The 18,960-nt window shown below is 42.5% G+C and overlaps 1 protein-coding gene across 1 annotated transcript in view; it reads right to left on the bottom strand.

Moving 5' to 3' along the window:
- Positions 1 to 17,820, bottom strand: part of shank2b (SH3 and multiple ankyrin repeat domains 2b) — a 423,060-nt gene extending 405,240 nt beyond the window's left edge. The window contains exon 1 of the mRNA XM_060928256.1: positions 17,650 to 17,820. Coding sequence (XP_060784239.1) covers positions 17,650 to 17,820 — 171 coding nt within the window. The remainder of the gene's footprint in view (positions 1 to 17,649) is intronic.
- Positions 17,821 to 18,960: the final 1,140 nt, after the last annotated feature.

Here is an 18,960-nt window from a genome sequence, read left to right as displayed (position 1 = left end):
CAATCAAGCATCCAGCCAGAGCAGGTCATTATATTTTTTAACCATGTTAACATGCCATTGTTGTGTATTATGCTTGATGTCAAGACTCTCGTCTCTGTGAGCCTACCACACAGATTTAATACTTGTGTCATTTTTAGGGCATACCTAACAACCTGTGTTTTCTCTCCCCCCCCCCCAATCTGTCCCTCTGAGTTACATGTTGGTCCTGGGATTGAGATGCTGGCCTCTTCTGCCCCTCGGGCCTGCTTGATCCATCCTGGTGCCCTGTGTCTGGTCGGAGTTTTATCGCATCGCTCCTGTGGAGGACGGCCCCATGAGGACAGCTGAAGGTTATACCTGGAGGATGCTATGGACACTTATAGTAATGCTTTTATGGCTGAGGACTACAGTTGACTTGCTAACTTTAGGACTGCAGTTGTCATGAACAGTTTTGCACTCAAGTTTCCATCAATGAAGAGTTTATAACATCAACGAAACTGACTTCATGTTAAAACTGTTAATGTTATAGTCATGTTGTCTGTTGTTGCCCAAATGAGGATGGGTTCCCTTTTGAGTCTGGTTCCTCTCGAGGTTTCTTCCTCGTGTCGTCTGAGGGAGTTTTTCCTTGCCACCGTCGCCACAGGCTTGCTCATTGGGGATAGATTAGGGACAAAATTAGCTCATGTTTTAAGTCGTTCAATTCTGTAAAGCTGCTTTGCGACAATGTTTATTGTTAAAAGCGCTATACTAATAAACTTGACTTGATTTAATGTTTTCAATATGGTAAAGTGAACACACGACATCCTCACAATTTAATTAGTTCAAGGCTTGACGACACTGTTGTAGGGCAACTGAGAAATATGGACATGCTAGCTTATTATTCATGATTATTTTTCAGCTAACTAGCAGCTAGCAGCAGCCTTTTACTATGCTGGAAAAAAAAAAAAACTCTTATCCTGAATGTGTGTTAGTGCATTTATGGTAGTGATTCATAATGTTTTTTAATGAGTTTTATAGATTGGAAATGGGTTATATGCATTTTTTTTAGATGTTTTAATGTATTTCTGCTCACTTAAATGAATATATTGTTTCTAATGACTCTAAGACTTTTCTATTTTTTTTCTCCATATTGGGTTCCAGTGGTATTTAATAATAATAATAAGCGCCTTATGAATCGCAAGTGGTCATAGCACAGCTTGTTCTTCTCTTCTCCTCTCCTTTCCTTCTCCTTTTCTCATAAAGTTCTATCCTCTCGTCATTGTGACTGCCACACACAACCCTGCACCAGCTCTCTTCATCTTTGTTTTTTTCTCTATAGCAGCTTTCCATTGATTTAATACACGGGCACCCTTCAAGGCATTTTTGCAAGTGTCTTTAAACCTCAATTCCGGTCGGCCGAGGGGCCGAGTTCCCTAAGCAGTTCCCTGCGAAGTGCTTTTACAGGTCTGTCATCATTCATCCTGCAAACACGACCGAACCAGCAAATCAACTTCAGTTCTATGTCTTCAACATCTGCACGTGTTAGGACTTCTTCATTGATTCAAGATTGCTTTGTCATTGTGTAAGATACACAACAGAATTTAGTGCACCGACTTATGAAATGGTCTTCAAATATGTACATAAAAGAGATTTACATAAAAGATACAAGATTTACAAACGTGAAGATGTACAGGCATAAGGGTTTACAGATTTACATGATTTAAGAAAAAAAATTACAAACAAGAAAGATGTACTAATGTACAGACGTTCACAAAACATACACTGAGCACTTGTGAAGGATATTATACTTGGTAATAGATATTGCACAATTAAATAATATCGGCTGGTGTTGAGTAGTATATCAGACATGGACCCTTTTCACGTGACGTCACGACAAACGCGGCCGCCATTTTGGACATGTACTACCAGTAGTCTACCACAGCCAACAACGAGGAACGACGGCGAAGCATCGAAAGGAATATAGCCATCAAAGAAAGTTTTTACTTTCAGCAAGACTTCCATCATGCTATTATATTGTTGTGCACCTGGATGTAGTAACCATCAACACACAAGGCAAGATTTATCATTTTATCGGATCCCGACAGATGCTGACCGATGGAGAAGATGGATGGTCTCTAAAATATTAGCAAAATGATGTTTATTGACATAGCAATTGTGTGTAATGGGAAGCATTTGCATATCCGAAGTGTTGTGTTTACATCAAAGATAAAATAAACCGATATGACAACGACTGCTGCTGCCAGGTTGGGGACACAAACTAGTAGAAAGGAAGTGTGCCAACAGACTTCCTTTGTGGTCGATTCTGCTTTAAGGTAAGATGCATTTAATTATTCATCTGCTGTGGGTTTGGAATCGGTAGCCTGACTGATTCGTTCATGTTTGTGGTGCCATTTGTTTGTTGACGCGTGTTGAAATGGAAGATTGGTTGTTGACATGATTTCCAGTGATGCTTTGGTGCTGCTGTGGATCAGATGTGTTGAGTAGCCTGACTGTTTTTTTTTTCTTGCGTGTGGTATCATTGTTGACGCGAGGTTGTTTTTTGAACATGCCAATGCGGACACGATTTCCCCTGATGAGTTATGACTTCAGACGCGATGCGTGTGTGGAGTCCGCGTGATATGTGCGTAAGATAGGCTTCATGTGTTTGAAGATCTGCGCTCTGAGACAAGCGCAAGCACCCCCCCCAAAGGAAAAAAGGGACCCCCCCAAAAATATCGGCATAGTTTGAACACTGGGTTGGAGAAAGTAATGGCAAATAGTGAGTGCACAAACCATAGAAGGTAAACTGTACACAGCGCCAGGGCAGTGTGATGGTATGTCTACTTTTAGATTGTGTTAGCTTATCAATGAACACACTCGTCACTCGACGAGTTTCACGTCTTTACGACGGATACTTAAATGTGTGTTAGGGATTATTGTTGCAGTCTAAGCAGTCATTGTAGCAGCTAGATGAGCGAGAACCGAAAGGGTCTGTGCCATAAACCGTTATTTCTTCATGTCCAAAATGGCGGTCGCGTTTACGAAGGTCAAGTGAGTGAAAAGGGTCTATAGTCCATTCAGCTAGCTTGATAGAGAACGAGTTGAAGACAAGTAGCTGAATGGAAAATATCTGATGTACAGCAAAAAAAAAAAAGACAGCCAATATTCCTCTTATTATTATTATTATTATACACATTCTCTTCATATCAGCATTCTCGAAGGCCAATGCTAGCTTACCCGCGACTAGGTGCTGTTAGCGCAGCAGTGGAGTTACCTTCCAGCCGGTGTAGTGTTCGCGAAGGCCAATGCTAGCACAGTCAAGCTGAATATTATTATTATTATTATTATTATTATTTTCCCTGCGTAATTTACTTAGTTACTTTTAAAATCAACATCAACAACTACATACAACGGCGCGACCTGGCAGCCAAAATTCTCTCAAAATCTTCTGTATTTAATGACGCAAACTTCGTGGCCATGTTTCTTTACAAATTGTCACAGTCACTCAGGGCTTTGAACCGGTTCAAGGAACGAAAACCGGGAACTTTTTCTATTTCACATGAAACAGAAACGAAACCAGAAACTTTATTATTTTTTATGTTCCGGAACAGAAACGCTTATTAAAAATAATGGTAACTGGTTAATACCGGTTTTTATTTCGTTCCTCAAAGTTTCCGTAGCCTACAAATAAAAAAAGTTATTCTTCTCCTGCGTAAGTTTCTATGACCCGCTGTGGTTCACTTCTTGTGTGACGTTCGCTGACTGAATGGAGAGAGCGGGAGGGTGGACTACTATCACGTCTCCACATCTTAAATAAGAGGCAAATATTGCAGTCTATCGTTATTCAAAAACGTCAATTTCAAACACGATATCAATATATTTGTCCACGTTAATGAGAGGCTCGCGAACATTAAATGACGTTAACCTCTGTTAGCCTATCAATGCATAGGGCCTGACTAGCCTTTGGTAACGCACTAAATGAATTATCTTTCATTTTTGGCACTTTTTCTGTTTGTGTAGATGGGAAGACATACTGAGAATCCAAATCGCCAACATTTGAAATAATTGTTTTGAATTATTTCTTGTCTTATTTAATGAAGGTTGTAATAGAATTAGCCTACATTTGGCTTAAGCCGGATGAGACAGAGACATAATTTTATAGCCATTTGTTAAACAGCTGACAGGGAACGTAATTAACCGTTCCGGGAACTAAATTTTTTTGTTCTAACCGGTTCGGGAACGTCTATTTAATGGTGGAACCCAAAACCGGAAAAGTCAAAATTCCGTTTCTGTTCGGAACGAACCAATAGGAAAAAAATTCTGGTTCAAAGCCCTGCAGTCACTCGCTAGCATGGAAGTTTTACATCTCCTACGTGTCCCTTTTCCAGTTTTTTGATCTCCATTGATATGTTTTTCTCTTGTAAATATGCATGAAGAATATCTAATGAAGTTTTGGTAGCCTTTCAGGTGTTCAGCGTGTCTTCAGTTTTCAGTTTATTTATTTAGTGTTTAACTATAGCATAGCTAATCCTAGCAGTAGCATTGGATCAACCCTGTCTTCTCTCTTTCCCGGTAGACAAAGAAATGACTGTGCTCATGTGCAGCAGAAAAGTTTTGTCATTGGATCTTCGCATGAGTTCTGACGTGTGACGTTGTGTTGTCTTGACAATGTGCAATATTGTAACAATATTGCATGCTCATTCTCCATTGGGGAGAGTGGCGTAATACATGGAGGATAAGCGATATGATAACAATATTGCATGCCATCAATAAACCCATGAGAAGGCAATAGAATACATGTTTTTGTTCCATGGAAAAAGTGGCCTGTATGTATAATAATAGAGGATATTGCACTTGGAAATAGATAAATAACCACAAGTATGCTAACGTACTGATAACATACTGGGTGGTATTTAGTGTCTTTATTTCACTGCTTTTATGTCTCTCATGTAGGGCACCAACAAAGAACTTTTACTCAATGTAACATTTATTTATTTATTTTTAATTAACTATTAGCAATCAATCAATCAAACAATTAAGTTAACATTAACCAGGGAGAATTATTCTCCAGTAATCTGATGGAAACCATTAAGCCAATTCTCAATAATGTCCATGTGATAAAAATTCTCAAAGATTTTTTTTAAGCTGAACATGGAGACAATGTAAAGACATTGTGATGGTGTACACAAGAATATGCATGTTGAAAATCAACATTTCGCTCAGATATTTTGGTAAATTACGAGGATAAAGAAATATTCAACAAATGCTGTTTGACACTTTAATGACACTCATACCTTGTAACTTTCTATAGAAGAGTAATGGAGATTAAGTCTGGCTGCAATGTTTATATAGTAAAAAAGAGAGAAAAATAGACAGAGTTATGAGGTATGCCTGTATTTGCTACCCGTTTTCATTTCCGTTCGAAAATACAACCAATGATCAAAACAATAGTGTCTTGGGTTCACGTTAGCCTATAGTCTGGTAAGTTAGCAAAATAGCTCAAGTCTCGTCAGTACCCAATAACTTCATAAACAACAGGTCACGACTGTCCAGCCTTTTCTGATCTGAAACGCACCAAATCAAATAGAGAGAGAGAATAAAAGAGTTTGTGCCGCCTGGAAAACGAAAATCCTATCTAGCTAAGTGGCTTCGACTGTTGTTGCTTGAAATGCTAATTAAAATTGCACTGTTAATGATCATAAGCATTCCGGCACATAACTGTCAGTGACTGGCAAAATTAACTCCCCTTCTTCCCTCTTTCTTTTTCTCTCACTTGCTGACTTTCCAAAGCTGAGTTTGATTTGTTTTAGTGTAGTAGACTTCTTCATCTTATGTCAATTTTCAGATTCCACGACTAATTGACAAACTGCCTGGCTGCGGAGTCGGACCTTGATGAGAACACTTCTCAGCTCTTGTATATCCCGTGGTGCTTAGCTGACTATCGCGAGGCTGCCTAATATGAAATGTTTCCAATGTCGGATATTTCAGCTTCATTTAAAAATGATTATGTGGACTTTATTTTTAGACAAACAAATGAGAACAGAGGGATGCAAGCTGAATTTAGAATTTTCCACCGATCAAAGTCAGAACGATTTTCATCATATATTAATTTCACATTTCTGAGTGAAAAAAAAAAAATACCGTGGGAAAAAAAATGCCGAGGACATGACCTCGGTGTCCTCAATGGTAGTTACGGCCCTGGTTCTAAGTTAACCATTCTCAGAATTTCATTGAAATCCACCCATAACCCCCCCGTAGAATTTCATCGAAATCCACCCATAACCCCCCCCCGTAGAATTTCATCGAAATCCACCCATAACCCCCCCCCGTAGAATTTCATCGAAATCCACCCATAACCCCCCCCCATAGAATTTCATCGAAATCCACCCATAACCCCCCCCCCCCCCCCCCCCCCGTAAATTTTCACTCAAATAATTTTTTTTTTTTTGCTTTAATCCATGAAAACATCAAGTGAGTGAATGAGTGAGTGACAGTTCTCTGTCTGGAAACGTCTTGTTGATAAGAGAGGTCAGAGGAAAATGGTCAGACTGGTTCGAGCTGCCAGGAAGGATATAGTAGCTCATAGCAACTCTTGACAACCGTGGTGAGCAGAAAAGCATTGCAGCATGAAGCAGCAGAAAAACACATTGGGTTCTACTCCTGCAGCCAAGAATAGGGATCTTAGAACCAAGAACAAGTTCTTATTGAAGTGGCCGGTGAGTGCATGTTATCACAGGAACTTTTTTTTGGGGGGGGGGTTCCAGAACATTATCTATAAATGGATAAAAAGTACAGTACAATTCATCATTCTGTCATGACTTTGGGGTGGTATCAGTAACTCACCGTTGATTATTTTCCTATAACAGCTAGACTACCTGAACTTCTGTGAATTCTGTAAATATTAAAGCTGTTTTGCTGGTGTTTGATTGCTGTTTTTTCTTCTTTTTTTCTTTTTCAGTTTCCAAATCTGTTCTAATAAACGAGTTTTAATTGACTAGTTGTTGAGAGTTTTTCAAGTTATCCGTCTGGGACTTTGTGTAATCATCACACGGCCACTCGCACACCTTCCTCACAGAGGATATGATGCGTATCATTTTATTCCAGACATTTACAATAAATACGGATTCCAACTTCTTATATAATTTGAGTGTAAGCATGTAGGGCTGATAAAAAACTGCAGCTTTTATATGCAAATCTATTCACCCACCTATATTTGTAAATGAAACACCAACGTCCTGCCTGGTGCAAACAAGCTCTTAAGACTGATTTTGAATGTTGCAGTGTGACAGTAAAAAGCACTGAGGTGGCAATTTTTTTGTGTGTGTCATCAATCAGAAATCATATAAAGTATGTGAACAACGTGTCCTTGAACTAGAGATCATAAAATACACTGATGCAAAACCAGATTAGTCTTCTGGGTGAACATTGAGAGTAAACAACATGTGAGATGTACATTAATGTGAATGGTGAGATGTGTGTCAGAGAGGACGCAAGTCTTTTGTGAAATTTGAGTAAAACCAAACTAAAACTGAGAACTAGATGGCAATTAAAATAAATTACTTTTTAAAACTGCAATCCCTTCAAATCCCTAAGTTGCTTTAACTTTTAACAGTGCAACTCTGTAAAATGTACCTACAGTGTTCTCTGCTTTATGATGATAAATGGCGAAGTGAAAGTTTCAGGTAAAAATGAGCACAATAGTTCTTCCACTGATGGCACGGCTTTAATAGCTGTTTTTATAGACTTATGGATTCCTACTGGGCTTTTAGGAATGATTTAGTGTACAGTGGTGCTTGAAAGTTTGTGAGCCCTTTAGAATTTTCTATATTTCTGCATAAATATGACCTAAAACATCATCAGATTTTCACACAAGTCCTAAAAGTAGATCAAGAGAACCCAGTTAAACAAATGAGACAAAAAAAATTATTATATTTGGTCATTTATTTATTGAGGAAAATGATCCAATATTACATATCTGTGAGTGGCAAAAGTATGTGAACCTCTAGGATTAGCAGTTAATTTGAAGGTGAAATTAGAGTCAGGGGTTTTCAATCCATGTGATGACAATCAGGTGTGAGTGGGCACCCTGTTTTATTTAAAGAACAGGGATCTATCAAAGTCTGATCTTCACAACACGTTTGTGGAAATGTATCATGGCACGAACAAAGGAGATTTCTGAGGACCTCAGAAAAAGCGTTGTTGATGCTCATCAGGCTGGAAAAGGTTACAAAACCATCTCTAAAGAGTTTGGACTCCACCAATCCACAGTCAGACAGATTGTGTACAAATGGAGGAAATTCAAGACCATTGTTACCCTCCTCAGGAGTCGCTGACCAACAAAGATCACTCCAAGAGCAAGGCGTGTAATGGAGCACTTGCATGTGACGTCACAGCCGATCCAGATTGTGACAGACGCCATCTTGTCGGTCAAACGCCATATTCATATACTTCTGCTTTTACTTCTACCTTTTCTTCTGGAAAACCCTACTATATACAATTCTACTACAATGGCTGCGGCTACAAGCTCTCCCTACCTGTGCACGTTTTTTATGTTTTTTGTGTGTATTTTTGCGTGTTGTTCGTCTGTACCGGACTTCAATATCCACTACAACCGTATGGACTTACTGGACATTGGTTTCCAGCAGAAAATGACGGTTTGTAGCGATTTCCATCGCATGCACAACATTCCGGATGAGATAGCGAGACCAGCGGGGTCTCCGTGGATTGTTATCGGAGGCAAAGCGAAGGAGGCGGAAGCAAAAGCGAGGCTGCAGAGCCTGTTGACTAAGCTCAGAAAACAGCCACTCAAATCTCCACTGCTAAGCCTCTCTCTCTCCAACGCCAGATCCATGGTAAACAGCACGGACGATTTGGAATTACAGCTGGAATTACCTTATTCTATTCTATAATTGGCTGGTCAGTGCTATACTCAATACTTAAGTGACTTACCCGTCCAATGAGGATTCTTGTTTGCAAGATGCCACATCTGAGTCGCTGACAAATCCTGAATTTCTGTAAAGATAACTGTCCAGAGATTTATAGGCACGCAGTGCTTCACCACTGAACAGCGAGGGAAAGTTAATGAGGTAATTATGCACGTCCGGGTATTCCACTGGCAGTTCAAAATCCGGTCATGAAAACTCCGTCCGGAAAGCCATAAGGGTCACTAATCTGTAGATCGTTTATTTTAGACACATATCTAGTTATCTGTTCATTAGAAAAATGAGCCGTGTAGTCCGTCGGTTGAAATTGATCCATTCTGTACACGAGTGCAGCAGTATTCAGCGGTGTTTTTGACTGACAAGATGGCGGTTGTGTACTTTCCGGTCACGTGACTGCAAGATCTCTATAGTCGGCGAGGTCACAAAGGACCCCAGGGTAACTTCTAAACAATTGAAGGCCTCTCTCACATTGGCTAATGTTAATGTTCATGAGTCCACCATCAGGAGAACGCTGAACAACAATGGTGTGCATGGCAGGGTTGCAAGGAGAAAGCCACTGCTCTCCAAAAAGAACATTGCTTCTCATCTGCAGTTTGCTAAAGATCACATGGACAAGCCAGAAAGCTATTGGAAAAATGTTTTGTGGATGGATGAGACCAAAATAGAAACTTTTTGGTTTAAATGAGAAGCGTTATGTTTGGAGAAAGGAAAACACTGCATTCCAGCATAAGAACCTTATCCCATCTGTGAAACATGGTGGTGGTAGTATCATGGTTTGGGCCTGTTTTGCTGCATCTGGGCCAGGATGGCTTGCCATCATTGATGGAACAATGAATTCTGAATTATACCACCAAATTCTAAAGGAAAATGTCAGGACATCTGTTCATGAACTGAATCTCAAGAGAAGGTGAGTCATGCGGCAAGACAATGACCCTAAGCACACAAGTCTTTCTACCAAAGAATGGTTAAAGAAGAATAAAGGTAATGTTTTGGAATGGCCAAGTCAAAGTCCTGGCCTTAATCCAATCAAAATGTTGTGGAAGGACCTGAAGCGATCAGTTCCTGTGAGGAAACCCACCAACATCCCAGAGTTGAAGCTGTTCTGTACGGAGGAACAGGCTAAAATTCCTTCAAGCCGGTGTGCAGGACTGATCAACAGTTACCAAAAACATTTAGTTGCAGTTATTGTTGCATAAGGGGGTCACACCAGATACTGAAAGCAAAGGTTCACATACTTTTGCCACTCACAGATATGTAATATTGGATCATTTTCCTCAATAAATAAATGACCAAGTATAATATTTTTGTCTCATTTGTTTGGGTTCTCTTTATCTACTTTTAGGACTTGTGTAAAAATCTGATGATGTTTTAGGTCATATTTATGCAGAAATATAGAAAATTCTGGGGCGGCACGGTGGTGTAGTGGTTAGCGCTGTCGCCTCACAGCAAGAAGGTTCTGAGTTTGAGCCCCCTCCTCCTGAAGAGGGCCTTTCTGTGTGGAGTTTGCATGTTCTCCCCGTGTCCGCGTGGGTTTCCTCCGGGTGCTCCGGTTTCCCCCACAGTCCAAAGACATGCAGGTTAGGTTAACTGGTGACTCTAAATTGACCGTAGGTGTGAATGTGAGTGTGAATGGTTGTCTGTGTCTATGTGTCAGCCCTGTGATGACCTGGCGACTTGTCCAGGGTGTACCCCGCCTTTCGCCCGTAGTCAGCTGGGATAGGCTCCAGCTTGCCTGCGACCCTGTAGAACAGGATAAACTGGCTAGAGATGATGAGATGAGATAGAAAATTCTAAAGGGTTCACAAACTTTCAAGCACCACTGTACATCTAGTTATTTTTTCCCCCAGTGGCCCAAAGCTGTCATTCTCACTCTATGTCCTCAGCAGGAAGCTGCTACAGTAAGAATCAGGAGGCAATTTATGATAATGATCTAATGCAGGACAAAACACATGGCCCCAAAGCCTGAGGCTAACAGTAGCACTGAGCTCAGTGTGTGTGTGTGTGTGTGTGTATATATATACACTCCAACACCTCAGTCGGTGAGGATGTCCTCATTTTTACCATCAAAGCCCGTCTTCAAGTGCTACCGACTAAATCTAATCTGGCCATCTGGTATCCATCTAGACATCATCCACATTGCATTCTCCATCTCACTACCCATCATAATGAGACAGTTGCACACATTTTAAATGGATGCAACTTTTATAAATAATTATAATAATAATAATAATAATAATAATAATAAGTTCAATTTATATAGCGCCTTTCACAAACCCAAGGACGCTTTACAAAAGAGTTACCACCCAAAAAAAAAAAAACTAGGAAGAATAGTGTGAGGTAAAGAGAAAAGTTTTCAAGTTGGCTTTGAAGGAAGAGAGAGTGGAACAGTCACGAAGTGATTGTGGTAACGAGTTCCAAAGTTTAGGAGCAGCAACACTAAATGATCTGCCACCCATAGATGTCAGTTTAAAACGTGGAACAGTCAGAAGTCCACAGACAGAAGATCTGATGGAGCGGGAGGGACAGTACAAATGAATTAGCTCACAGAGATAGGAAGGAGCGAAACCATGAAGAGCTTTATAGGTTAAAAGCAGGATTTTGTATTTGATCCGAGAGATAACTGGCAACCAGTGCAGTTGCTGTAAAACAGGAGTGATGTGAGCAGTGCGCTTGGTGAGTGTGAGGACTCTTGCTGCTGAGTTTTGGATGTACTGCAGGCGATTGAGCAATGTGGCAGGGAGACCATAAAAGAGAGAACTGCAATAATCAAGACGAGAAAAAATAAATGCATTGACCAACATATTGGCATCAGTTTCCAAGAGAAAAGGGTGGAGACGTGCAATATTGTGGAGGTGAAAGAAATCATTCTTAGTAATTAGTTTAAGATGGGGTTCAAACGTAAGGGTGGAGTCAAAGATAACTCCAAGGTTTTTTATAACTTGGGAAGGATGAATAGACACACCATCAACATCAATAGTAAAACTGGAGAAATTCTGAACCTGTCTTTTGGTACCTACTAATAGAACCTCTGTTTTGCCAGCATTAAGTTTAAGGCAGTTCTTATGCAGCCATTGCTTAACGTCAGTGATGCAAGTCCTTAGCAGCTGAACAGAGGCTATGGAAGGGGTGATAGTGATGTAGATTTGAATATCATCAGCATAACAATGAAAGTTAAGGCCATAGTTACGAATAATCTGGCCTATAGGAGAAACATATAATAAAAAAAGAAGGGGACCAAGGACAGAACCCTGAGGCACACCTTGAGCAACAGTAGCAGTGGATAATTTATGAACACCAATAGAAATAAACTGTTGCCTGTTTGCTAGATATGACTGAAACCAGGATAAAGCTAAGCCAGTAATACCAAAAGAAGATAGTCTGGAAATGAGTCTCTCATGATGTACAGTGTCAAAGGCAGCTGTGAGGTCCAAGAGAACAAGGACATTGAGATGACCAGCATCAGTTGAGAACAGGAGGTCATTAACAACCCTTAAGAGAGCAGATTCAGTGCTATGGATATTGCGAAAGCCTGACTGAAAGGGTTCATAGAGATCATTATGAGCAAGGAAAGTATGAAGTTGAGAGGCTACAACTCTCTCCATTACTTTAGCTAAGAAAGGGAGATTTGAAATGGGTCTGTAATTGGACAGTGAAAGAGAATCTAGACCAGGTTACTTTAGTATTGGTGTAACTGAAGCAATTTTGAGGGAGATGGGAACAGTGCCTAAAGCAAAACACTGATTAATCAAATGAGCAATATAAGGGGAGATAGCAGATACACAAGATTTAAGAAGTGCAGTGGGTGCAGGGTCCAACAGACATGAAGAGGAGGAGGACTTAGACATAATTTCCGATACTTTAGAAGAATCAACAGGAGAGAAAGCAGAGAGACAGCAGTCAGCTTTATGAGAAAGAGCTACTAGCGGGACAGAAGAATGAATTTCAGAATGAAAGTGTTGGTAAATACTGACAATTTTATCCTTGAAAAAATCCAAAAAAGCCTGACACTGAGCAGGAGAACTAGGAATAGTTGAGGAAGGAGGCTGAAGAAGTTTATTTATTGTATTAAACAGAGTTTTGGGTCTATGATTGCCACTCTTAATGATGTTAGCATAACAGGAGGATCGGGCAGCATTAAGAGCATCCTTATACTTTGCGATGTGTTCAGAGAAGAGTGAAAGATGAATAGTAAAGCCAGTTTTCTTATAAAGGCGCTCTAGCCACCTTCCCTTGGCCTTCATGGCCCTAAGCTCAGAGGTGAACCAAGGAGAGGTGCGATTTGCAGAGACCTGTCTAGTTTTAAGGGGAGCGAAAGTGTTGTGTGTTAGATATAGTATTATTGTAAATAGCAACTGTATCATCAGGAGAGGAAACCTCAGCAAATTTACAAAAAGAAGAGAGGAGAGAGGCAGAGAAAGAATGCATATCAATAGAAGAAAGATCTCTATAAAGATCTCTATATATTAGTAGCACGGCATGACAGGTTGGTGGACCTGGTAACAAAAGACATCAAAGAGGTGTATGGACTTTCAATAAAAATTCATATCCACTGTGCAGTAAAAATGGACTGGTTTAGCGTTAATCATGAAGACACCCCCTTTAGTAACATTCCAAACACCCCTGACATCACCATTATAGATGCTGACAATAAGAATGTTATTTTTGTGGAAATAGATTGTTGTTTTGACCTATACATGGACACTTGCTACTACTCCAAGCTTTTAAAATACCAGCCACTTTTGGATACAGTCACAAACCAGGGCTATAGGTGTAAACTTGTTGTTCTAGTGTTTGGCAGCCTGGGACATGTACATAGATTTGCCCTGCGTGGGCTGCAATTCTGTGGACTGAATAAGGACAATTCAAAAAAACTTGCTAAGTATTGTTCAATCTCTGCCATAATAGGCAGCATATCAGTCTGGAGAAGGAGATGCCATGTGTACCCTTAACCATGCCTATTTTTACATGTTTACCCCTAACTATCACAGTGTAATGTATAGTATGGGACACTTTGTGACTGACCTCATCTCATCTCATTATCTCTAGCCGCTTTATCCTTTCTACAGGGTCGCAGGCAAGCTGGAGCCTATCCCAGCTGACTACGGGCGAAAGGCGGGGTACACCCTGGACAAGTCGTCAGGTCATCACAGGGCTGACACATAGACACAGACAACCATTCACACTCACATTCACACCTACGGTCAATTTAGAGTCACCAGTTAACCTAACCTGCATGTCTTTGGACTGTGGGGGAAACCGGAGCACCCGGAGGAAACCCACGCGGACACGGGGAGAACATGCAAACTCCACACAGAAAGGCCCTCGCCGGCCCCGGGGCTCGAACCCAGGACCTTCTTGCTGTGAGGCGACAGCGCTAACCACTACACCACCGTGCCGCCCTGTGACTGACCTGTCCGAGTTAATGCATAGCAATGGATAGCACATGACATTTTGTGATTGACCTGTTCTTACTAATCCTATGAAATTACTTCCATCAGTATTTGGATCTGTAATAAGAAATTTCCTTGTGTTTAGATCAAAATAAAAGTATTAAAATGTGCGCGCACATTCACTTTATAGTTAAACATTTTAATGAGGACAAAAAGTATAAAATGTAAAAATAATTACAACAATCTTAGGAGGAACTGAACCTTAACTATCAGAATTAAAAATGTGAGTATATTTTCAGGCATAAAGTTCAGGCCTCAATGCCAGTCAGTCACAGTGAAGGCAGTGTGGCCTCAGTACCTGTCAGTCATAGTGAAGAGGGTGTGGCCTCAGACACAGTAAAGGAGGCATGGCCTCAGTGCCTGTCAGTTGTAGTGAAGGTGTGGCTCAGTGCATGTCAGACACAGTGAAGAAGTCACGGCCTCAGTGCCTGTCATTCGCAGTGGAAACATGGCATCAATGCCTGTCATTTGTAGTGAAGGCATAGCTTCGGTGCCTGTCAGTCACAATGGAGGCATGGCATCAGTGCCTGTCAGTCACAGTGGAAGCATGGCATCAGTGCCTGTCAGTCACAGTGGAGACATGGCGTCAATGCCTGTCAGTCACAGTAGAGACGTGGCATCGGTCCCTGTCATTCGCAGAGGAAGCATGGCGTCAGTGCCTGTCAGTCACAGTGGAGGCACGGCATCAATCCCTGTCATTCGCAGTTGAAGCACGGCATCAGTGCCTGTCAGTCATAGTTGAGGCATGGCATCAATCCCTGTCATTCGCAGTAGAAGCATGGCATCAGCGCCTGTCAGTCACAGTGGAGGCATGGCATCAGTGCCTGTCACTCACAGTGGAAGCATAGCATCAGTGACTGTCAGTCACAGTGGAAGCATGGTATCAGCACCTGTCAGTAGCAGTAGAGGCATGGCATCAGCACCTGTCATTCGCAGTGGAAGTATAACGTCAATGCCTGTCAGTCACAGTGGAGGCATGGCATCAATCCCTGTCATTCGCAGTGGAAGCATGGCATTAGGGCCTGTCAGTCACAGTCAAAGCATTGCATCAATCCCTGTCATTCACAGTGGAAGCATGGCATCAGTGCCTGTCAGTCACAGTGGAGGCATGGCGTCGGTGCCTGTCATTCACAGTGGAGACATGGTGTCAGTGCCTGTCAGTCACAGTGGAAGCATGGCATCCGCGCCTGTCAGTCGCAGTAGAGGCATGGCATCAGTGACTGTCATTCACAGTGGAAGCATGGCGTCAGTGCCCGTCAGTCACAGTAGAGGCATGGCATCAATCCCTATCATCCGCAGTGGAAGTATGGCATTAGGGCCTGTCAGTCGCAGTAGAGGCATGGCATCAATCCCTGACTTTCGCAGTGGAAGCATGGTGTCAGCACCTGTCAGTCACAGTGGAGGCATGGCATCAGTGCCTGTCAGTTGCAGTAGAGGCATGGTGTCATTTCCTGTCATTCGCAGTGGAAGCATGCTGTCAGCACCCGTCAGCCACAGTGGAGGCATGGCATCAGTGCCTGTCAGTTGAAGTAGAGGCATGGTGTCAGTCCCTGTTATTCGCAGTGGAAGCATGCTGTCAGTCCCTGTCATTCGCAGTGGAAGCATGCTGTCAGCGCCTGTCAGTCACAGTGGAGGCATGGCATCAGCACCTGTCAGTCACAGTGGAGGCATGGCATCAGTGCCTGTCACTCACAGTGGAAGCATAGCGTCAGTGCCTGTAAGTAGCAGTAGAGGCATGGCATCAGCGCCTGTCATTCACAGTGGAAGCATAGCGTCAGTGCCTGTCAGTCACAGTGGAGGCATGGCATCAATCCCTGTCATTCACAGTGGAAGCATGGCATCAGTGCCTGTCAGTCACAGTGGAAGCATGGCATCAGTGCCTGTCAGTCACAGTGGAGGCATGCTGTTGGTGCCTGTCAGACACAGTGGAAGCATGGCATCAGTGCCTGTCACTCACAGTGGAAGCATAGCGTCAGTGCCTGTCAGTAGCAGTAGAGGCATGGCATCAGCGCCTGTCATTCACAGTGGAAGCATAGCGTCAGTGCCTGTCAGTCACAGTGGAGGCATGGCATCAATCCCTGTCATTCACAGTGGAAGCATGGCATCAGTGCCTGTCAGTCACAGTGGAGGCATGCGGTTGGTGCCTGTCAGACACAGTGGAAGCATGGCATCAGTGCCTGTCAGTCACAATGGAGGCATGGCATCAGCGCCTGTCAGTAGCAGTAGAGGCATGGCATCAGCGCCTGTCATTCGCAGTGGAAGCATAGCGTCAGTGCCTGTCAGTCACAGTGGAGGCATGGCATCAATCCCTGTCATTCACAGTGGAAGCATGGCATCAGTGCCTGTCACTCACAGTGGAAGCATGGCACCAGTGCCTGTCAGTCACACTGGAGGCATGCTGTTGGTGCCTGTCAGTCACAGTGGAAGCATGGCATCAGTGCCTGTCAGTCACAATGGAGGCATGCTGTCAGTCACAGTGGAAGCATGGCGTCGGTGCCTGTCATTCACAGTGGAGACATGGTGTCAGTGCCTGTCAGTCACAGTGGAAGCATGGCATCTGCACCTGTCAGTCGCAGTAGAGGCATGGCATTAGTGACTGTCATTCACAGTGGAAGCATGGCGTCAGTGCCTGTCAGTCACAGTAGATGCATGGCATCAATCCCTATCATCCGCAGTGGAAGTATGACATTAGGGCCTGTCAGTCGCAGTAGAGGCATGGCATCAATCCCTGACATTCACAGTGGAAGCATGGTGTCAGCACCTGTCATTCGCAGTGGAAGGATGCTGTCAGTCCCTGTCAGTCACAGTGGAGGCATGGCGTCAGTCCCTGTCATTCGTAGTGGAGGCATGGCGTCAGTGCCTGTCATTTGTAGTGGAGGCATGGCGTCAGTGCCTGTCATTCGCAGTGGAGCCGTGGTATTAGTGCCTGTCATTTGCAGTGAAGATGTGGCTTCTGTGCCTCTCAGCCTTAGTGAAGGAGGTGTGGTCTTAGTCCATGTCAGTCGCAATGGAGGCATGATTTCAGTGCCTGTCAGTACCCTGAAGAAGGTGTGGCCTCGGTGCCTGTCAGTCCCAGTGAAATGTGGCCTCTGTGCTTCTCAGCCTTACTGAAGGAGGTGTAGCCTCAAAGCCTGTCAGTCACAGTGAAGAAAATGTGGCCTCAGTGCCTTTCAGTCACAGTGAAGGAGGTGTGTTTGTGCAATATAAAATCAAACTTTATTGTATAAAAAAAGATGGAATCTTTGATGAAAATAGTAAAACAGGTGTGTGTGCGTGTGTGTGTGTGTGTGAGCACTCACAGACTGTTGCAGATCAGGAATAACAATGCAGATGAGTAACGAATCACTGCGGCTGCTACTTGGTCGTTCCACACACAGCTGCTCGTCTCTCAAACTGTCCGACTCTGAGCTGCCTGAGTCGGAGAAACTCTGAGCCATCTCCTCCTCGCTGGACATGAGACTCCGCGGCATGGCAAGCACTATATACAGAGAAAACACACACACACACACACACACACACACACACAAAGATAAAAGAGAATGCTGGCAGAGTTACAGATACAGGTACATAGTGACTATCTGACTTATACAGTTGTGGTCAAACATGAAATTGAAAACCTTACATGAAATTGAAACCTGTTCTCATTGCATTTGCATCAATGAAAAAAAATATTGGCACCCAATACAGCATATTTCATTCAAACGATTCCACATGTTTGCTCAACAATGTTTGGCCATTAATCCATCTTCCTACTGAAGTCCAGGGAATGATATAACAGTGTTTACAGATGTCACATGATTGAAAATCTAATTAAAAATAGCAAGGTTGTGGAAATGATCTCAATGATTATCTACAGAATTACTCATAACACATCTGATTGGCCCAGGAAGCAGCTCCAGGCTCCAAAATTCAGTGAGTGCAGTGAAAACACAAACTGACCCCTGATTCCACTCATCCACTCAGCTGCAGAAAGTGAATGAAATATGCTGGGTATTATGAGTGGCAGGCTGTTTTTTTTTTCTTACATGAGAGCTGACTAAACAACAGATGGCAAACAGTCCCAGAGGCCAGAGTTGGAGTGCTGCAGCAGGACAATGTATTCTGGATATCTGGGCCAAAGAAAAGTAAATTCTGCATACAGTTCACAAAAGTTTTTATTTATTTTTTAAATTTATCTTTAGTAAGTGCTTTATCCTGGTCAGGGTTGGGATGGGTTTGGAGCCAATCCTGAGAACACTGTGTGCAAACTGAGAGAATTCACCCTGGATGGGACGCTTGACCATCAAAGTTGTTGGAGGTGTTTGGATCAATGGTACAAAGATGCATCCTACACGGAGGGCTTTTATATTTTGGAGCATAATGTCAGCCTGCATCATTTCAGTGTGATATTTCAGTGAGCAACAATGTCTCAGTTGGTTAATTTGTTTGTTCTTGAATTCCTTCTGTCTGTCCTCATTTCCTAATATTTCTCCAGCTGTTCAGAAAAAGGAGTGAAGGTAAGTAAGGAAAGGAAACAAGAACTCCCTGAAAGTCTGAAAGGGGACAGTCATGGGATGTGAAAGACACACATTTGTTTGGGGTAGCATTATTTTCCTTCACTTGGAATTCTA

Source organism: Neoarius graeffei, chromosome 8 (assembly GCF_027579695.1).
Source record: "Neoarius graeffei isolate fNeoGra1 chromosome 8, fNeoGra1.pri, whole genome shotgun sequence".
In the NCBI taxonomy this organism is placed as follows: Eukaryota; Metazoa; Chordata; class Actinopteri; order Siluriformes; family Ariidae; genus Neoarius; species Neoarius graeffei.
Note: the sequence above shows the minus strand (reverse complement) of the source record. Positions and strands in the feature narration are given on the sequence as shown.